The sequence below is a fragment of the Heterocephalus glaber genome, unplaced genomic scaffold (assembly GCF_053883595.1).
Source record: "Heterocephalus glaber isolate CG9 unplaced genomic scaffold, H.glaber_assembly_v1.0 deba00000122, whole genome shotgun sequence".
Taxonomy (NCBI): domain Eukaryota; kingdom Metazoa; phylum Chordata; class Mammalia; order Rodentia; family Bathyergidae; genus Heterocephalus; species Heterocephalus glaber.
Window position 1 is genome coordinate 58,938,093 of NW_028258138.1, and position 15,064 is coordinate 58,953,156.

The 15,064-nt window shown below is 46.0% G+C and overlaps 1 protein-coding gene across 2 annotated transcripts; it reads right to left on the minus strand.

The window, feature by feature from the left end:
• Positions 1 to 1,962: 1,962 nt before the first annotated feature.
• On the minus strand, positions 1,963 to 14,794 carry Dppa4 (developmental pluripotency associated 4). Of its 2 annotated transcripts, none has more exons than XM_013073636.3 (7): positions 14,675 to 14,794; positions 12,898 to 13,003; positions 11,371 to 11,519; positions 11,238 to 11,288; positions 6,786 to 7,089; positions 5,658 to 5,853; positions 1,963 to 2,440 (listed from the first exon to the last, which is right to left on the minus strand). In XM_013073636.3, the coding sequence occupies exons 1-7, from the start codon at positions 14,696 to 14,698 to the stop codon at positions 2,404 to 2,406; spliced, it is 867 nt and encodes a 288-aa protein (XP_012929090.1). In that variant the 5' UTR covers positions 14,699 to 14,794; the 3' UTR covers positions 1,963 to 2,403. The 2 variants fall into 2 exon arrangements, with proteins under 2 accessions (XP_012929090.1, XP_004835814.1); XM_004835757.3 differs by having other exon boundaries at positions 12,898 to 13,006; positions 14,675 to 14,777.
• Positions 14,795 to 15,064: the final 270 nt, after the last annotated feature.

Genomic DNA, 15,064 nt, shown 5'->3' on the forward strand with positions numbered 1-15,064 from the left:
TGTTTGTTATTGCTTTTGTGGTACTAGAGATTGAACTCAGGGCCTTTTCAGAGTTACATCTGGAGCCCTCTTTTAAATTTTCTGTTCTGAGATAAGTCTTGTAAATTACCCATTCTGGATTTAAACTTGCCATCCTCTTGTCTCAGCATCCCCCACGACCAAATGCTAGGAATTACAGGTGTGTTCCACCAGGGCTGGTTGAACTATGTAATTATTATTTTTTTTTTGGTACCAGGGATCGAACTAAGGTCCTTCCACTTGGGAAGCAGGCAGTGGAACCACTGAGGTAAATCCCTGGCCCTAAACTATTCAATTTTTGAGTGCATGGATCTGTGATTATCACATGTGGTTATACCCAAGAAACAGCCACCCAAAACAATATCAAATTAATGGAAGTATAAACCAGGTGTGGTACAACGTTTGAAAATCCCAGCACTCTGGGAGGCTGAGGTGGAAGGATCTCAAGGTTGAGCCCAGGCTGAGCAATTCAGCAAATTAGCCAGAACCTGTCACAACATTAAAAAGGGTGGGAGATTTAGCTCAGTGTGAAGGTCCTGGGTACAATCCCTTGTGTCACACACAATAATAATAGAAGTGTAACAGGAATTTTACGTGGGAGAATAGAATGTGGAATAGAATTATTAATTTACTTCGTCTAAATGGAAATTTAAATTTAAGACTATCAGAAACAAAAGAAAGAAAAAGAAACAGACAACAGGGAGCCCCGGTGTGCTCAGTTCACCCAGTAATTATCTGAGACAGCGGGTATAATCGAGGCAGATTGCTCCCTTGTGATCAGATTCAATTAAGTCACCAAGCTATAGTGGACTTCAGCTGACCACTTCTGGTGGTGCGAAGTCTCATACATGGTTAACGTTCATGTAGCCAAAGTGTAATTCTTTTTTTCTTTAATTTTTAAATACATTTTATTTTATCCCATCCGCCCCAAGCCCTTTGCCCTCCCTATGTACAAAGGCTTTGTTTTCATTTTTTCTTTCTATTTCCACTTTTTTTCTTGTCCCTTCCTTACTTTCTCCCTCCAAAGTGTAATTCTCAACTACAAGCCCCATCTTGAAAGGATAAAATTTACTTGAGTATTTTTAGGGACATCAGCTTCATTTCAGTAAACTGGAGTCGTAAAGGCTGTCCCTCACATCCCCCTGCAACCCCTCTCTGTGCTGGGCAGTCCCTGGCCCACACCACCTGCCTGTCCGCTTCTGCCCAGGTCTTCTGCACCCAGCTCCCTGCAGGGTGGGCTCCAGACTCTACCCCCGGCCCCACACCACCGCTTGTGGGCAGAGATCTCTGCCCATCCAGATGGCATGGTGGAGAGCGAATTTCCTGTTCCTCTCCCCCCTTTTTGTTTTTTTGAGACAGGGGCTTACTGTGTACTCCAGGCTGGCCTTGAACTCACTATGTAGCCCAGGGTAGCCTTGCACTCACAGTGATCCTCCTGCCTCAGTCTCCGGAGTCCCTGTTTGCTCCCTCTAAACAGCAAGATAATTACAGCAGTCTCCCTGCCATTGAATTCATGAGGCAGGTGGGTTTCTCTAGTGCTCCCTGGGTCTCCAGGAACAGAGAGGCAAGCAGTGGGAGGTGGAGGAAGAGCATGGAGTCACGTCACCAGAACGCACACTGAGGGGGGAGACTGGACAGGAGACTAACAGTCTCCCGGAACACAGCCTCCTCTCCGAGATGCAGGACCCCAAGAGGGCAGGAGACCCTCTTCCTGGGCTCATGGGGATGCATACATAATCCCATAAAACAAAACAGAAGGAACATAAAAACCCAGGCACCAGGTAGGCATCCTGGGGTAGCCCATGATCCCTGAACTCAGGAGGCTGAGGCAGAGGGATTGCCAAATTGTTCAAGGACAGGCTGGGGTGAATAGTGAGTTCAAGACTAGTCCAGACTACAAAGCTGTGTCAAAAAACAAAGCAAAATCCAGACACTAGATTCAGTACATTATTTTATAATTACAGAAAGCAAATGCAAATCTACATGCTAACAGACAATTCCAGAATGCTTGAGGGTAGAGACCAAGTCTTTCAATGGGCTGCAGGGTGGGCTGGGACAGCTGCTGCAGCTGGCGGAGTGGCGAGGCAGGCTGGGGACCCACGGATGTCCCACCACCCAGTCAGTCTGCCCCTCAGGCAGGAGACGCCTCCTGAGCTTAAAGATGCCCCTGTGGAGGGCGTTGGTGTTTCCCTGGGTGCCGCCTGTAGCCGCATAGTTGCTGGGGGAGGTCCAACAGCTTCTCGGTGAGCTGGGCATCTTCAAGGGCACAAGGCTTTGGGTGTCCACTGGTCTTGGTCCCATTGCAGTTTTGTAGACTCACCACTCCAGGAGGGCAGGTGATTTAAGAAGCCAAAACATCAGAGAGGTTCCCTTTATCCTATCTTTCTAATCCCATCGAAGGCTCTTAACTAAGACCTTGTTCCTATAAAACAAGTGAAATGTTTGTTTTTAGTAAAAGGGAAACCAAGAGGAATTATTGATTTTCATTCTTTTTTTTGGTACCAGAGATTGTATTTGGGACCTTGCGCTTGTGAGGCAGGCAGCAGAACCACTGAGCTAAATCCCTGGCTCCCTTGACTTTCATTCCTTAACAGAGAACCTGGTGTGGTGGAGCACACCTGTTATCTCAGCATTCAGGAGGCTGAGACAGGAGGATTGGCATGAGTTTGAGGCCACCCTGGGCCACATAGTGAGGTCAAGACCAGCTAGAGAACTTGTCTCAAAAATAAAGAAGGAAGGGCCAGGGATTTAGCTCAGTGGTTTCGCCGCCTGCTGCTCAAGGGCAAGGACCCGAGTTCGATCCCTGGTACCAAAAAAGTAAATAAAGAAGTGCTGGGGAAAAGAATTAAAAGAATCATACCACAGTGATATGTGTGCCCATGTTCATAGCAGCACAGTTTGTAATAGCTAAACCTTGGAAACAGCCCAAATGCCCATCAACTGGAGACTGGATAAAGAAAATGTGGTTTTTTTAATAAAATGGAGTACTATTCAGCCATAAAAAATGAGAAATTAGAGACATTTATAGCTAAGTGGATGCGCATTGAGGTGATACTATTAAGTGAAATAAATAGGACCCACATGTGTAAATACCGACTAGTTTCTCTGGTGTGAGAAATTGAAAGTGTAAATAAGGACTAAAATGTATAATAGGTAATGTGAAATAGGAAGAAAAGGGGCAAAGGGGAAGGAAGTGGGTGGGCTAGGGGAAAGGATAGAAGGGAATGGGATTAATATGAGAAAATGGAAAAATAGGAACAAAATCTTTGTAAATAGGGAGGACTGGAGGGGTTGAAGGGAGGGCTGGGCAAGGGTGAAAAATAAGAACCAAGAGAGATTATGTAAAGGTGCAAATTTCCAATGATGAATGTCATTATATTGTATACCTAAAATGTACCAATGATTAGAATGAATAATCAATAATGTAAAATAGGAAGAAAAGGTCCATAGGGGTAGGGGTAGTGGGAGGGGCAGGGGAAAGGAAAGAAGGGAAAGGAAAAATGATGAGAAATGGAAAAAATGGAAATAAAGTCTTTGTAAATAGGGAAGGGTGGAGGGCATGAAGGGAGGGCTAGGAATGGGGAAAAAATAAGAACAAAGATGCATTATGTAAAGGTACAATTCCCAGTGAGAAATGTAATTGTGTTGTATACCTACAATGTACCAATAAAAGAATTTAATTAAAAAAAAAAAGGGCTGGGGATTTAGCTCAGTGGTTCCACCGCTTGCCTTGCAAGCACAAGGACCCGAGTTCGATCCCAGGTACCAAATAAGTAGATAAATAACCACGATCAGCCGAGCATGATGGCCTATGTCAGTTCCCGTACTCTTGAGAAGCTGAGACAGGAGGCTTGAGCCTATCCTGGGCAGCTTAATGAGACCTTGTCTCAATTTTTTTTTAAAAAGGTCTGGGTACATAGGCCAGTGCAAGGGCTCTGGGTTCAATCACCATTACCACCAAAAAAAACAAAACAAAGAAAAAGCTGGGTGCAGTGGTGCACACCTATAATCTTAGCTACATGAGGATTCTAGCCCAGCCTGGGCAACTTTGTAAAACTCCATTTCAAAATAAGAGGTGGGGTTGGGGGTCTGGGGATGTAGTTCAGTGGTAGAGCACTTGCCTAGTATGCATGAGGCCCTGAATTTGATCTCTAGCACTGCAAAAAACAAAAAAACCCCACACTATTCGGGCATGGTGGCACGTGCCTATAATTCCAACCCTTGGAGACTGGGGCAGGAGGATCACTTGTTTTGAGGCCAGCCTGGGCAACATAGGGAGGTTCTGATAAAAAAAAATCCTGGGCTACAGATGTAACTTAGTGGGCACTGCACCTGCTTCTGAAGCACAAGGTCCTGAATTCAATCCCCATTACCAGAAAAAAAAATTCTACTGGTTGAAGTCTCTATTTGTACTTTCAGGAAGTAGCTCCAATTACCTTCTCCTCCTCCTACTCAAGCAACATCAAATTATCTGCATCCTTTCCTGCTTTGAATCTCTCCTATTATCTAAGCAAGTACATTTTTTGTATCTCCTTTGGCTTCATTTGAGTAACTTAAGGTATTTCCTCCATGAAAATTCTTTTCAATGACTTCATATTCTAGGCTCATCCTTATTTTTTTTCCAGTGTTAGGAGTCGAACCTTATGCATGCTAGACAAGCATGCTATGCTCCTAACCTTTACTCCCAGCCCCCATTCCTTTTTGTTTTCTTGTTGTGCAGTTCAGGCTGGCCTCGAACTCCCAGCAATCCTCTTGAATCAGCCTCCATGAGTGCTGGAATTACAGATTACAGGTGTGTGCCACTATGCCTGGCTCCCAGACCCCATTCTTATTTAGAAATAGAAATCATTTGGCTGGGCCTGGTAGCATACACTTGTAATCTAGCACTTGGGGGGCTGAGGCAAGAGGATCACAAGTTGGAGCCCACCCTGAGCTACACAGTGAGTTCAAACCCAGCCTGGACTACATAAAGAAACCATTTCAAGAAAGAAACAGTCTGGTTTTTTTTTCTTGGGGGTGGGGTACCAGGGATCGAACTCGGGTCCTTGCGCTTGCAAGGCAGGCGCGGAACCACTGAGCTAAATCCCCGGCACAACAATCTCTTCTTTGGCGACCGTGGGACACAGCTCAGCAGTAGCTCACTTGCAAGAAACCTCTCCTTGATACCAGTCATCACTGTGGTCCAGATTTTCTTTTTCTTGCAGTACTGGGGACTGAATCCAGAGCCTTCACATTGAGATGCTTAACTACATCCCCAGCGCAACCCTCCCTTTGTTATATTTTTATTTTAAGACAAGGTCTCATTAAGCTACTAAAGTGCTCAGGCTGGGCTCAAACTTCCAAGCCTCTTGTTCAGCCTACCAGAATGCTGGGATCTGGCCAGCAGCATATATGCCAGTCCACCCTTATTAGGCTGGGGACTTCTTAAAGGACAGTGTTTCGGGCTGGTCATTATTTCTGTGCAGCGTGCAGTGTAGTTATTATGCAATGCTTGCTGGACCCGAGCTCTGCGTTTCCAGGTTCGACCTTTAAGCTCTTTTCCCTGGGGAGTTAGCTGAGCATTACTTTACTTGAAACTTTCCATGGTTATTAACAGGAATGCGACTTTTCCTCCCCTTGCGCACCCCAGAGCTCTGTACCTGCGGACACAGGTGGGGCACAGCAGGTTGTCCTCCAGGTGAGGTGGCGGGAAGGTGCCGGAGGGCAGCAGGAACAGCGCGTTCACGCGCCCCTTCTTTTCGGGCACCCAGGCCTGTCCCGCGTGGAACTGCAGCTGGACCCAGCCCCCCATGTCTGCGGGGAGACTGCACCCGTGCACCACGCACCACTTGTCACCTGCAGAAGGACAGGGATTCAGGACCAATTTTCCAGCACTGCGTGCCCGTCGTCAGGCAACTGATCGAGGTTTTTCCCCAGTGCCAGCAACTCCACCCTGCTGCCCTTTAAGGGAATTAAAAAGGCATTAGGCAGGGGAGGGAGCATAGGGGTAGAGCGCTGGCTTAGCAAGTCATGAAAGCCCTAGTTCCGTCCACAGCACCACAAAACCCAAACCACAGTAAGCGACAATGAAAGCACAACTTTAGACGCCTTCGTGGAACAGATCAAGGGTCTCAACTCCTAAAGCCACTGCATCCTGCAAAGCAGTTCCTGGTCTTCTTTCATTGCATTTGCTATAATGCTCATGACACATATGAATTTTGTATTATTAATCCGCTTTAGGAGGAAGAACTGGGGACTGTCATTTAAGAACTGCTTAATATCACTCACTCAATGCCAGGAGAACCTGGGCTCAAACTCTGATAACTGACTTTTTTTTTTTTTTTTTTTTGAGACAGGTCTCACTATGTAGCCCAGGCTGGCTTGAACTCATGGCGATCCTCCTGCCTCAGCCTCCCAAGCAAGGCCTGAGATTACATGCTCATGCCACCACACTTGGCTCTGAGAGCTGATTTTATTTTATTTTAATTTTTGGTACTCGAGATTGAACTTGGGACTTTGTGCTTGAGAGGCAGGCAGCAGAAACACTGAGCTAAATCCCTGGCCCCTAAACCTTGCTTTTTTATCCTTTAACTTCCTTAAAGAAGGGAGAGAAACGAAACCAAACGTATTGCTCTCCCTTCTGATGCCACCCAGTTTAAACAGAAATTCTCAAGGGCAGGGGTAGCTCAGCATGAAGCCCTAAGTTCAGTACTCAGTATTCCAGATAAACAAACATTTGAGGTGTGAGCAAGTTATCTCTCGGGCAGTGGGGCAGCGGGACCGCTTACCGTAGGCCTCTGTTGGGGGCTGCACTGTCTCCCTTCTGCTGGCCCCGGCTGCAATTCGGCCCCAGGAGGCCAGCACTGACTCTGGAGCAGCCGTGGTCATCATGCTCGTGCTGACTTCTTCGTACAGAGCAGGTGGCTCTTGCAGGGTGGCCAGCTGCCCTGCAGGGATCAGGGCCCCCTCAGGAAGGTCCGTCCCCACTGCAGACATTCTTCCCTTTGGACCTTCCAGGGACCTCTGCCTCTGTTTACCTGATGACTTGACCCTGGCCTCCTTGGATGTAATAGGAATGTTCTGCAAATGGGGCTAAACATTGGGGATAACATGATAACCGAGATTGAAATGCAGTCAGTGTGCAGGCGCACCCTTGTCATCCCAGCCCTGGGGGAAGCTGAGGTAGGAGGATCTCAAATTCAAGCCCAGTTTAGGATTACAGGTGTGGCGGCGCATGCCTGTGATCCCAGCACTCCGGATGCTGAGGTAAGAGGATTGCTGCCAGTTAGAGGCCAGTGTGGGCTACATAGTGAGTTCATGGCCAGTCTGAACCACATAGTGAGACCCTATCTTAAACAAATAAATATAATAAACTAATTAATTTAAAAAATGTAAAACACAATTCATTAAAACCATATTAGTTCAATGGTTTTGCTGCCTGCTTCCCAAGCGCAAGGACCTGAGTTTGATCCCCGGTGCCAAAAAAAACCCATATTAGTGAGCCAGTCATGGTGGCACACACCTATAATCCTAGCACTCAGGAGGCTGAGACAGGAGAGCCCCTGCAAGTTCAAGCCCAGCTTGGGCTACATAGTGAGTTCAGGGCCAATCTGAACTACAAAGGGAGACCCTGCCTCAAAAATCCTCCCCCAGAAAACACTAGAAGTATGACCTGAGGGTTTGAGGTTATTAATGAAAGGATACAAAGTTTCAGGCAGATAAAAGGAATAAATTTAGCCAGATGTGGTGGTGTAAACCTGTAATCCCAGAACTAAGGAGGCTGAGGCAGGGAGATCCCAAGTTCAAACCCAGCCTGGAAAATTAAGCAAGACCTAATCTCAAAATTTAAAAATGAGCTGGGCACGAAGCTCAGTGCCAAGGCCCTGGATTCAATCCCCAGCACCTCAAAAGAAAAAAGTCTCTTGCATTGTAGCCATAGTTGATGACAATGTACCATATTGCTTAAATTTACTAATAGATTTTAAATGTTCTTACCACAAGCAAATAAGTATGTGAGGCAAAGCACATGTTAATAACTAGCTCAATTTAGCCATTCCACAATGTACACATATTTCACACCAGTATGTGGCTAATATTATTGAAACAGAGTACAGCCCTAAAATCCCAAAACACTGGGAGGTTGAGGCAGGAGGATCAAAAGTCTGAATCCAGGGCTGGGGATTTAGCTCAGGGATGTCACTGCCTGCCTCTCAAGCACAAGGTCCTGAGTTAGATCCCCAGTACCTCAAAAAAAAAAAGTCTAAGCGATGGGGATATAGTTTAGGGCAAAGACCCTGTATTTGATCCTTTGTACTGCAAAAACGAAAAAACCAAACTCACAAACCAAAAGGGCTGTGTGGTATAGCTGTTCTTTTCTTAGAATTGGGGGTAAACTGGGCTTGGTGGCCTATCCCGCTGATGCCAATACTGAGGGAGGCTGAGTAGGAGGAGTCTGACTCCTATCTTGGAAATTTACTTAAAGTCCCTGCCTCAAAATCAAAGAGCTAAGGATGTAGGTCAGTGGTAGAACACACCTGGGTTTGATCCCTGGTACCAGGTGAGAGAGAGAGAGAGAATGAGACTTGGGATAGAGGAGGAAAGAGACTAAAACAGTTTCTCTATTTTTGAGTGTCTTGCTGAACTGTATAGTTCAGGCTGACCTTGAGTTCACTACGTATCCTAGGCTGGCTTTGAAATTGTGGCAATCTTCCTGCCTCAGTCTCTGGACTGGGATTACATGTGTGTGTCACAACGTCTGTTTTTTTTTCAGACCGGGTATTGCACCTAGAGAATCATATATGCTAAGAGTGGCTCAGTGGCAGCTGTTCTACCACTCAGGTTCAGCCCTTTTTAAAAACTGTATTGTGACCTGAACTTGAAATTATACTACAAAGCTAATGTGACAAAAACAGCATGGTACTGGCAAAAACACAGACCTGAGGATCAGTGGAACAGATTAGAAGATCCAGAAACAACTCCAAACACTCAGTCACCTTATTTTTGACACCTTCACTGGAAGAAAGATAGCCTCTTTAATCCCCTTTAATAAATGGTGCTGGAAAAACAGACTTTCCACATGCCAAAGATTAAAACTAGACCCATATCTTTTATTATGCACTAAACTAAACTTGAAATGGATCAAAGATCTAAACATTAAAACAGAAAAAGAAGCAAGATATATCATGTACTGGTACAAATTCCCTTTGATGAATGTTATCATTACATATATCTAAAATGTACCAATAAATATTTGGCTAAAAAAATATTAAAATAGAAACAATCTCCTGGAAGAGACTAGGTAGAGCTCTTGATGACACAGGTATAGGCAAAGACTTTATGATCAAAACCCCAATCCCACAGGAAATATTACAAAGAATCAACAACTAGGATCTCATCTTATTAAAAGCTTTTGCATGGTGAAAGAAATAATCCACAGAGTGAAGAGACAACCCACAGTGTGAGAAAACATTTTTACCAGCTATTCCTCCAACGAAGGGCTAATATCTAAATGTATAATGATGTGGGAAATGGGAAGATAGTGTTCAAATGGGAAGAGGAACAAGGAGGAGGGAGGAAGGAAGGGACAAGAGAAAGGAAACAAAGCTTTTGTACATAGGGAGGGGTGGGTGCTAAAGTGGGGAATGAGACAAAAAATAAAATTTAATTTTAAAAAGGGCTAATATATAGAATATATAAAGAACTCAAAAAAATCAGAACCACCAAATTTAAAGACCCAGTCCAAAAATGGTCATCTGAAATGAGTACACTTCTCAGATAAAGTAGAAAGAGCAAATAGATATATTAAAAAATGTTCAACATCACTGCACATTCAAGAGATGCAAATTAAAATGCTGAGATTCCATCTCACTCCAGAAAGTATGGCTATTATCAAGAAATCAATAACAAATGCTGGAGAGGCCGTGGGGAAAATGGAACCCTGCTCCACTGCTGGTGGGATTGTAGACTGGTGCAATCACTGTGGAAATCAGTATGGAGATACCTCAAAAAACTAAAAGGGGAGGTTCCGGGCCAGTGATTTAGCTCAGTGGTTCCACCACTTGCCTTGCAAGCACAAGGACCCGAGTTTGATCCCTGGTACCAAAAAAAAAAAAAAAAAAAAGTAAAATAAAATAAAAGTGGAGGTTCCATTTGAGCCAGCTAGTCTCTTTCTTGGTATCTTCCCTAAAGTGTTAAAAGCATCATACCACGGTGATATATACACACCCGTTTATAGCAGCACAGTTTGTAATAGCTAAATATTGGAAACAGCCGGAATACCCATCAGTGGATGAATGGATAAAGGTGTGGTTTTTATGTAGAGTGGAGTATTACACTGCCATAAAGATAAGTTTGAGTCACTTTTAGGGAAATGGATGCAACTTCAGAACACAATTTTAAGTGAAATAAAAACTAAAATGGCTGATAGATACTGCAAAGTAGGAAGAAAATGTTCAAATGGGAAGGGGAACAAGGGAGGGAGAAGGGAAAGGAAGAGAGGGAATAGGGATAAAAAATTTAAAAAGAACAGAAGGGAAATTGAGCAATAGAAACAAAGTTTTGAAAAGGGAAGGAAGAATGATTAAAGGGAAGAGATTGGGGGGGGAAGAATGAAGATACATTATGTACAGGTACAAATTCCCTGTGATGAATGTGATCATTATGTATGTTAAAAGTATACCAATAAAATTAATTAAAAATAATTGTATTGTGAGGTAGGATGTGGGTAAACTGCCCAGGCTGGCCTCCAACTTTCAATCCCCTCTCCCTCAAACTCTGGAGTAGCTGGGTCACAGGTGGCTACCATCACGCCAGGCCTTTATCACTGTTTCCTTTTCTGCTCTTTGAGATGGGGTCTGGCTCTGCAGCTCAGGTTGGCCTGTCCCTCGGACCCTCCCCCCTCAGCTTTCCAAGTATTGAGATTATGAGGTCACCACCACACCTGCCACCTCTGGTCACCTTTTGATGTTAAAACAGGTAGTTGGGGTGAGAACCAACTTTTTGCCCTGTGGATTTTTCTTAAAATGACTGGGGAGGCTGGTGGCCACACCTGTAATCCCAGCTACTGGGGGTGGGGGGGGTTGATGCTGGAGGACTGAAGTTCCAGTCCCACAGGGCAATTTAGCAAGTGACTGTCTCGAAATAAAAAAAATAACGGGGTGGGAGGCATGTAGCTCAGCGTGAAGGCCCTGGTTTCTTCTCCAGCACCGCAATCAATAAACAAGTAAATACGCGCGCATTACCTTTTGTTGCGGGTAAGCGGATTCACAGAGTCGCTTATATGCTTCTAATTTCTAAGACAAAGGAAAAACACAGTCACCTCGAGGAAGCCTCCTGCCCTCCCCAGCGAGCGCCGTGGCGGGGCCTGGCCCCCACCTGGCCTTTGGTGCTGATCTTGAGCTGCTGGCACCAGGCCCGCAGGATGTCCCGGTGGATCAGGGTGACGGGCGGCAGCTCTTGAGGGAGAGGAGGAATTTGAATCTTTTTACGAGGTGCTCGCGCCTCACCGTCTTGTGCTTTTTCCTCTGGACAGGGAGAAGAAGAACGGAGCAGAATTAGTATGATTAGTGTTGGCATGAGTTATTAGAATTTGAAAAGCACAGTCACTCTTAGTTCTCACGGTTCAATCCCCACCGGACAGCTAAACGGCTCGCATGGACCAGAGCCTCCAAAGCACAGGTCAGGCCTCCGACTCCGGGCTCCTAAACCCCAGGGTCAACCGGAAACTCCTCACTACCCGCGTGCACCCGCTCCCGGAGCTCTTCCGCCCACGCAGTGCAGGTGTTTGCATTTCACCCAGGGGACGGGTGGACGTCTTGGACTTGAGATCAGTCTGGTCTTGACAAGAACAAAATAAACAGCCGATAATCCTACACAAACAGCCTTGTGGCATCTGTAACCCTGCCGGCCTGCCCTGGGCTCTTAGCTCCAAGGCATTCTTGTTCTTCCTGTGAGCATAGCGCCTCAGTCAGCCTCCTGAAAAGACTCCCTGAACACACGGGCCACGCCGAGCACACAGGGACACATACAGACTGTCACCACACCAACAGACACAGTGAAGGTTTTACCTAATTATTCAGTGCAAATTGCAGCCAGTCTTCCAACCAGTCCATGCCTATCTCTCATCAAGGTTCCCTATTATCACCAGTTATTTGTAAAATAGAACATGGAATTTCACAGGTGGGATTTCAAACTCAGAGCTACAGTGGACCCTTGACTTAGGAACTCAATTTGTTCCAGGGCTAGTTGTAACTGAAGTTGGTCAATTGAGGCTCAGGGTCCTCTGTACAGACTTCAAAGTCTCTCTCCTCAGTATGGGCCGATCTCAGTGTCCTTAGAGAGACATTGGCCCGGGATTTCTCAATTAGCCCCACACAGGAAGGGATGTTGTAATGTTCCTTCCGGAACTCTTTAAGGGATAAATCTGTATCTGAGACCATCTGGAAGCACAAGTGGCCAGCATTTAGGTCATACTCATGACTTTGGTCTAAATTAAAACTAAAATTCCTGGGGTCGGGGATTTAGCTCAGTGGTTCCGCCGCTTGCTGCGCAAGCGCAAGGACCCGAGTTCGATCCCCGGTACCAAAAAAAACCAAACACAAAGCCCCCTAAAATTCCGGTCATAACTCTAGGGCCCACTGTATTTATCCCCTCACACAGGGCGGGCTAGATCCTCAACTCCAAACAACAAAAGCAGGTGAAGTGATGGTGGAAGCCTCGAGCGGCGGGGCATGGAGGTAGGAGAGCTTCAACACGACAGAGTGAAGCCGGGCTCCGAGGGAAGTGAAGGCTTTTCAGAACACAGGAGGGAAATTCCTTCCCTGCTTCTTCTATTCTTTTGGAAGAATTCCTCAGGCATCTTAGACCTAAGGAAGTAAGACTGAAGGCTCGTAGACCTCTTACCTTTGTCATTTTCCACACGTTTTCTCCTTTTTATCCCCTTTGCAGACGATGTGCCGGGCTCCCGGTCCACTCCGTGTTCTTCTCCGGACCTCCCGGGGTCGGCTCCCTGCTGGCAGAGGATTCGGTCAGTCATCTCAGGCTGTGCCTCAACAGACTCAACTTGCCTTAAGAAAACGTCACATCTGCTGAGAGTAGTGGCACACGCCTGTAATCCCAGCCCTCGGGAGGCTGAGGCAGAAGGATCGCTGAGTTCAAGGCCAAGGCCAGCCTGGCTTACTTACATAGGGTGTTCAAAGTTAGCCTGAGCTACATAGTTAGACCTGTTTACAAAAAAAAAACCCCAAAACACTCCACATGTAAGGCCCCAAATGGTCACTGCATTTGATTTCGTCAAACTCAGTGATCCTCCTGTCTCAGCCTTCCAAGTGTTGGGATTACAGACATGCACCGCCAAGCCCGGCCCAGTTTATATTCCCAAATCTTGGTCCTCTTTCAATCAGTCTCGTTTTAAGTGTTCATCTGGGAACCCTTCCTAAACCCTTTAGAGTCAAATCTCCCACATTCCATAGCCTCATTCCCACCACGTGTGTGCTGAGATTTTATTAGTGCCGTAGATTTGATAACTGCCTATGACTCATTTGACTGTGTGCTCACAAGGGTGGGTTTTTTTCCTTTCCCTCTTATAGTAGACACACAGTAAATATTGGCTAATAGAATCAAAAGGGCTGGCCGGTGGGTGTGGTTGTGCACGCCTGTAATCCCAGCATTGGGAGGCTGAGTCAGGCCGGTTGAGGTGAGTTGGAGCCCTGCCTGAACTGCATAGAGAGACCCTGTCTAAAAAATGAAAGAAAAGTAAGATAAAATAAAAAGAACAAAGGTGCAGTGGGAAAAAGTTGTTTACAGAGAAATTGATATATTTATTGAATTAGACGTGTTGCTTATTTTCATTCTCTTAATCCTCATAGCAATGTCACAACTACTTTATTTTTACAATCTAGACGCTGAAACTCAGAAGTTACAAAGTAAGAGCACACAGTTATAGGCACCTTAGAGAGAGATAAAGTAAATCCTGATGCTCACGCTATCAAATCTGCATCTTTTCCAATCACCCCCGAGGTGGAAGTCAGAGACAAATTAACATTTGTATGGCACTTTTACATCTCTGCAGCAGTTTCACATTTATATTCAGAATTTACATTTGCATAACCCTTTCACCAAGCATTCACTTTTGGGCCTCACAAAAATCTGAAAACAGAGAAAGCTGAAAATGGCCAGGTTCTGGGAAGTGGGGCCTGAGAAGCCCCGGTTTTCCCCCTCAGGGGACTATGAGCCCCGAGCTGGTTGTCACCAGACTCAGCCTTGGGTGGACCTGCAGGTCTCAGTGCCTGGGACAGGGATACCAGGTCAGCACCAGCCCCTGGGATGAGGACCTGCGTTCGCCTAAGGAAATAAGGGGTCTCCTTGTTCAGTCTCAGCTCAGCCACCCTGTCCCCAAATCCTGTCTTGCCTCTTCTCTCCTCCCAAACCACCCCGCTCCAGCCCCAAGGGTGGATCTGACAAGACAAGCTCGTTCCACATCCCGAAAGGAACCTATGCCCTCCTCATCCTCCCACCTGGTGCTCCAGCTGCAGTCAGGTCTAGGACTTTTTTTTTTTTTTTTTTAACAAGAGTCATTTCTAACACACATTTTCCCCAAAAAGAAAGACCAGGTGTGCTGAGAAGGAGGAACATGGGACCCACAAAGCCAGAAAACAAATCGACTAAAACTCTTACTTACCTCCTTGCCTCTTGCATTCTCCATACTCAGGCAAGAAGGTGGAACTGATAAAAAGAAAATTCTTCTTACTCCCAAATGGCCCCCGGCCCTCTGGAACAATCTCCTCCCACTTCCTGTCACCCAAAGGCGCTCCTCCTCCTGTCCGTCCCCTGGGCTCCCTCCCACCCCGTCTGCCAGTGCTCATCTCTGGCCCTTGCCTCTTCCAGAGACCTGGGCCGTGTGGTTGGATTACCAGCAGTTCTCTGTGACCTTTCGTTCCAAGTGCCTCAGGACATACTGGGAAGCTGACAACTCCTTTAGGACACAGTATCTCTGAGGGAAAAGGAAAAGTTTCTGGTGACTTTGCCAACAGTATGTGACAGAACTCAATGATGGGACTCATGGGAAGAA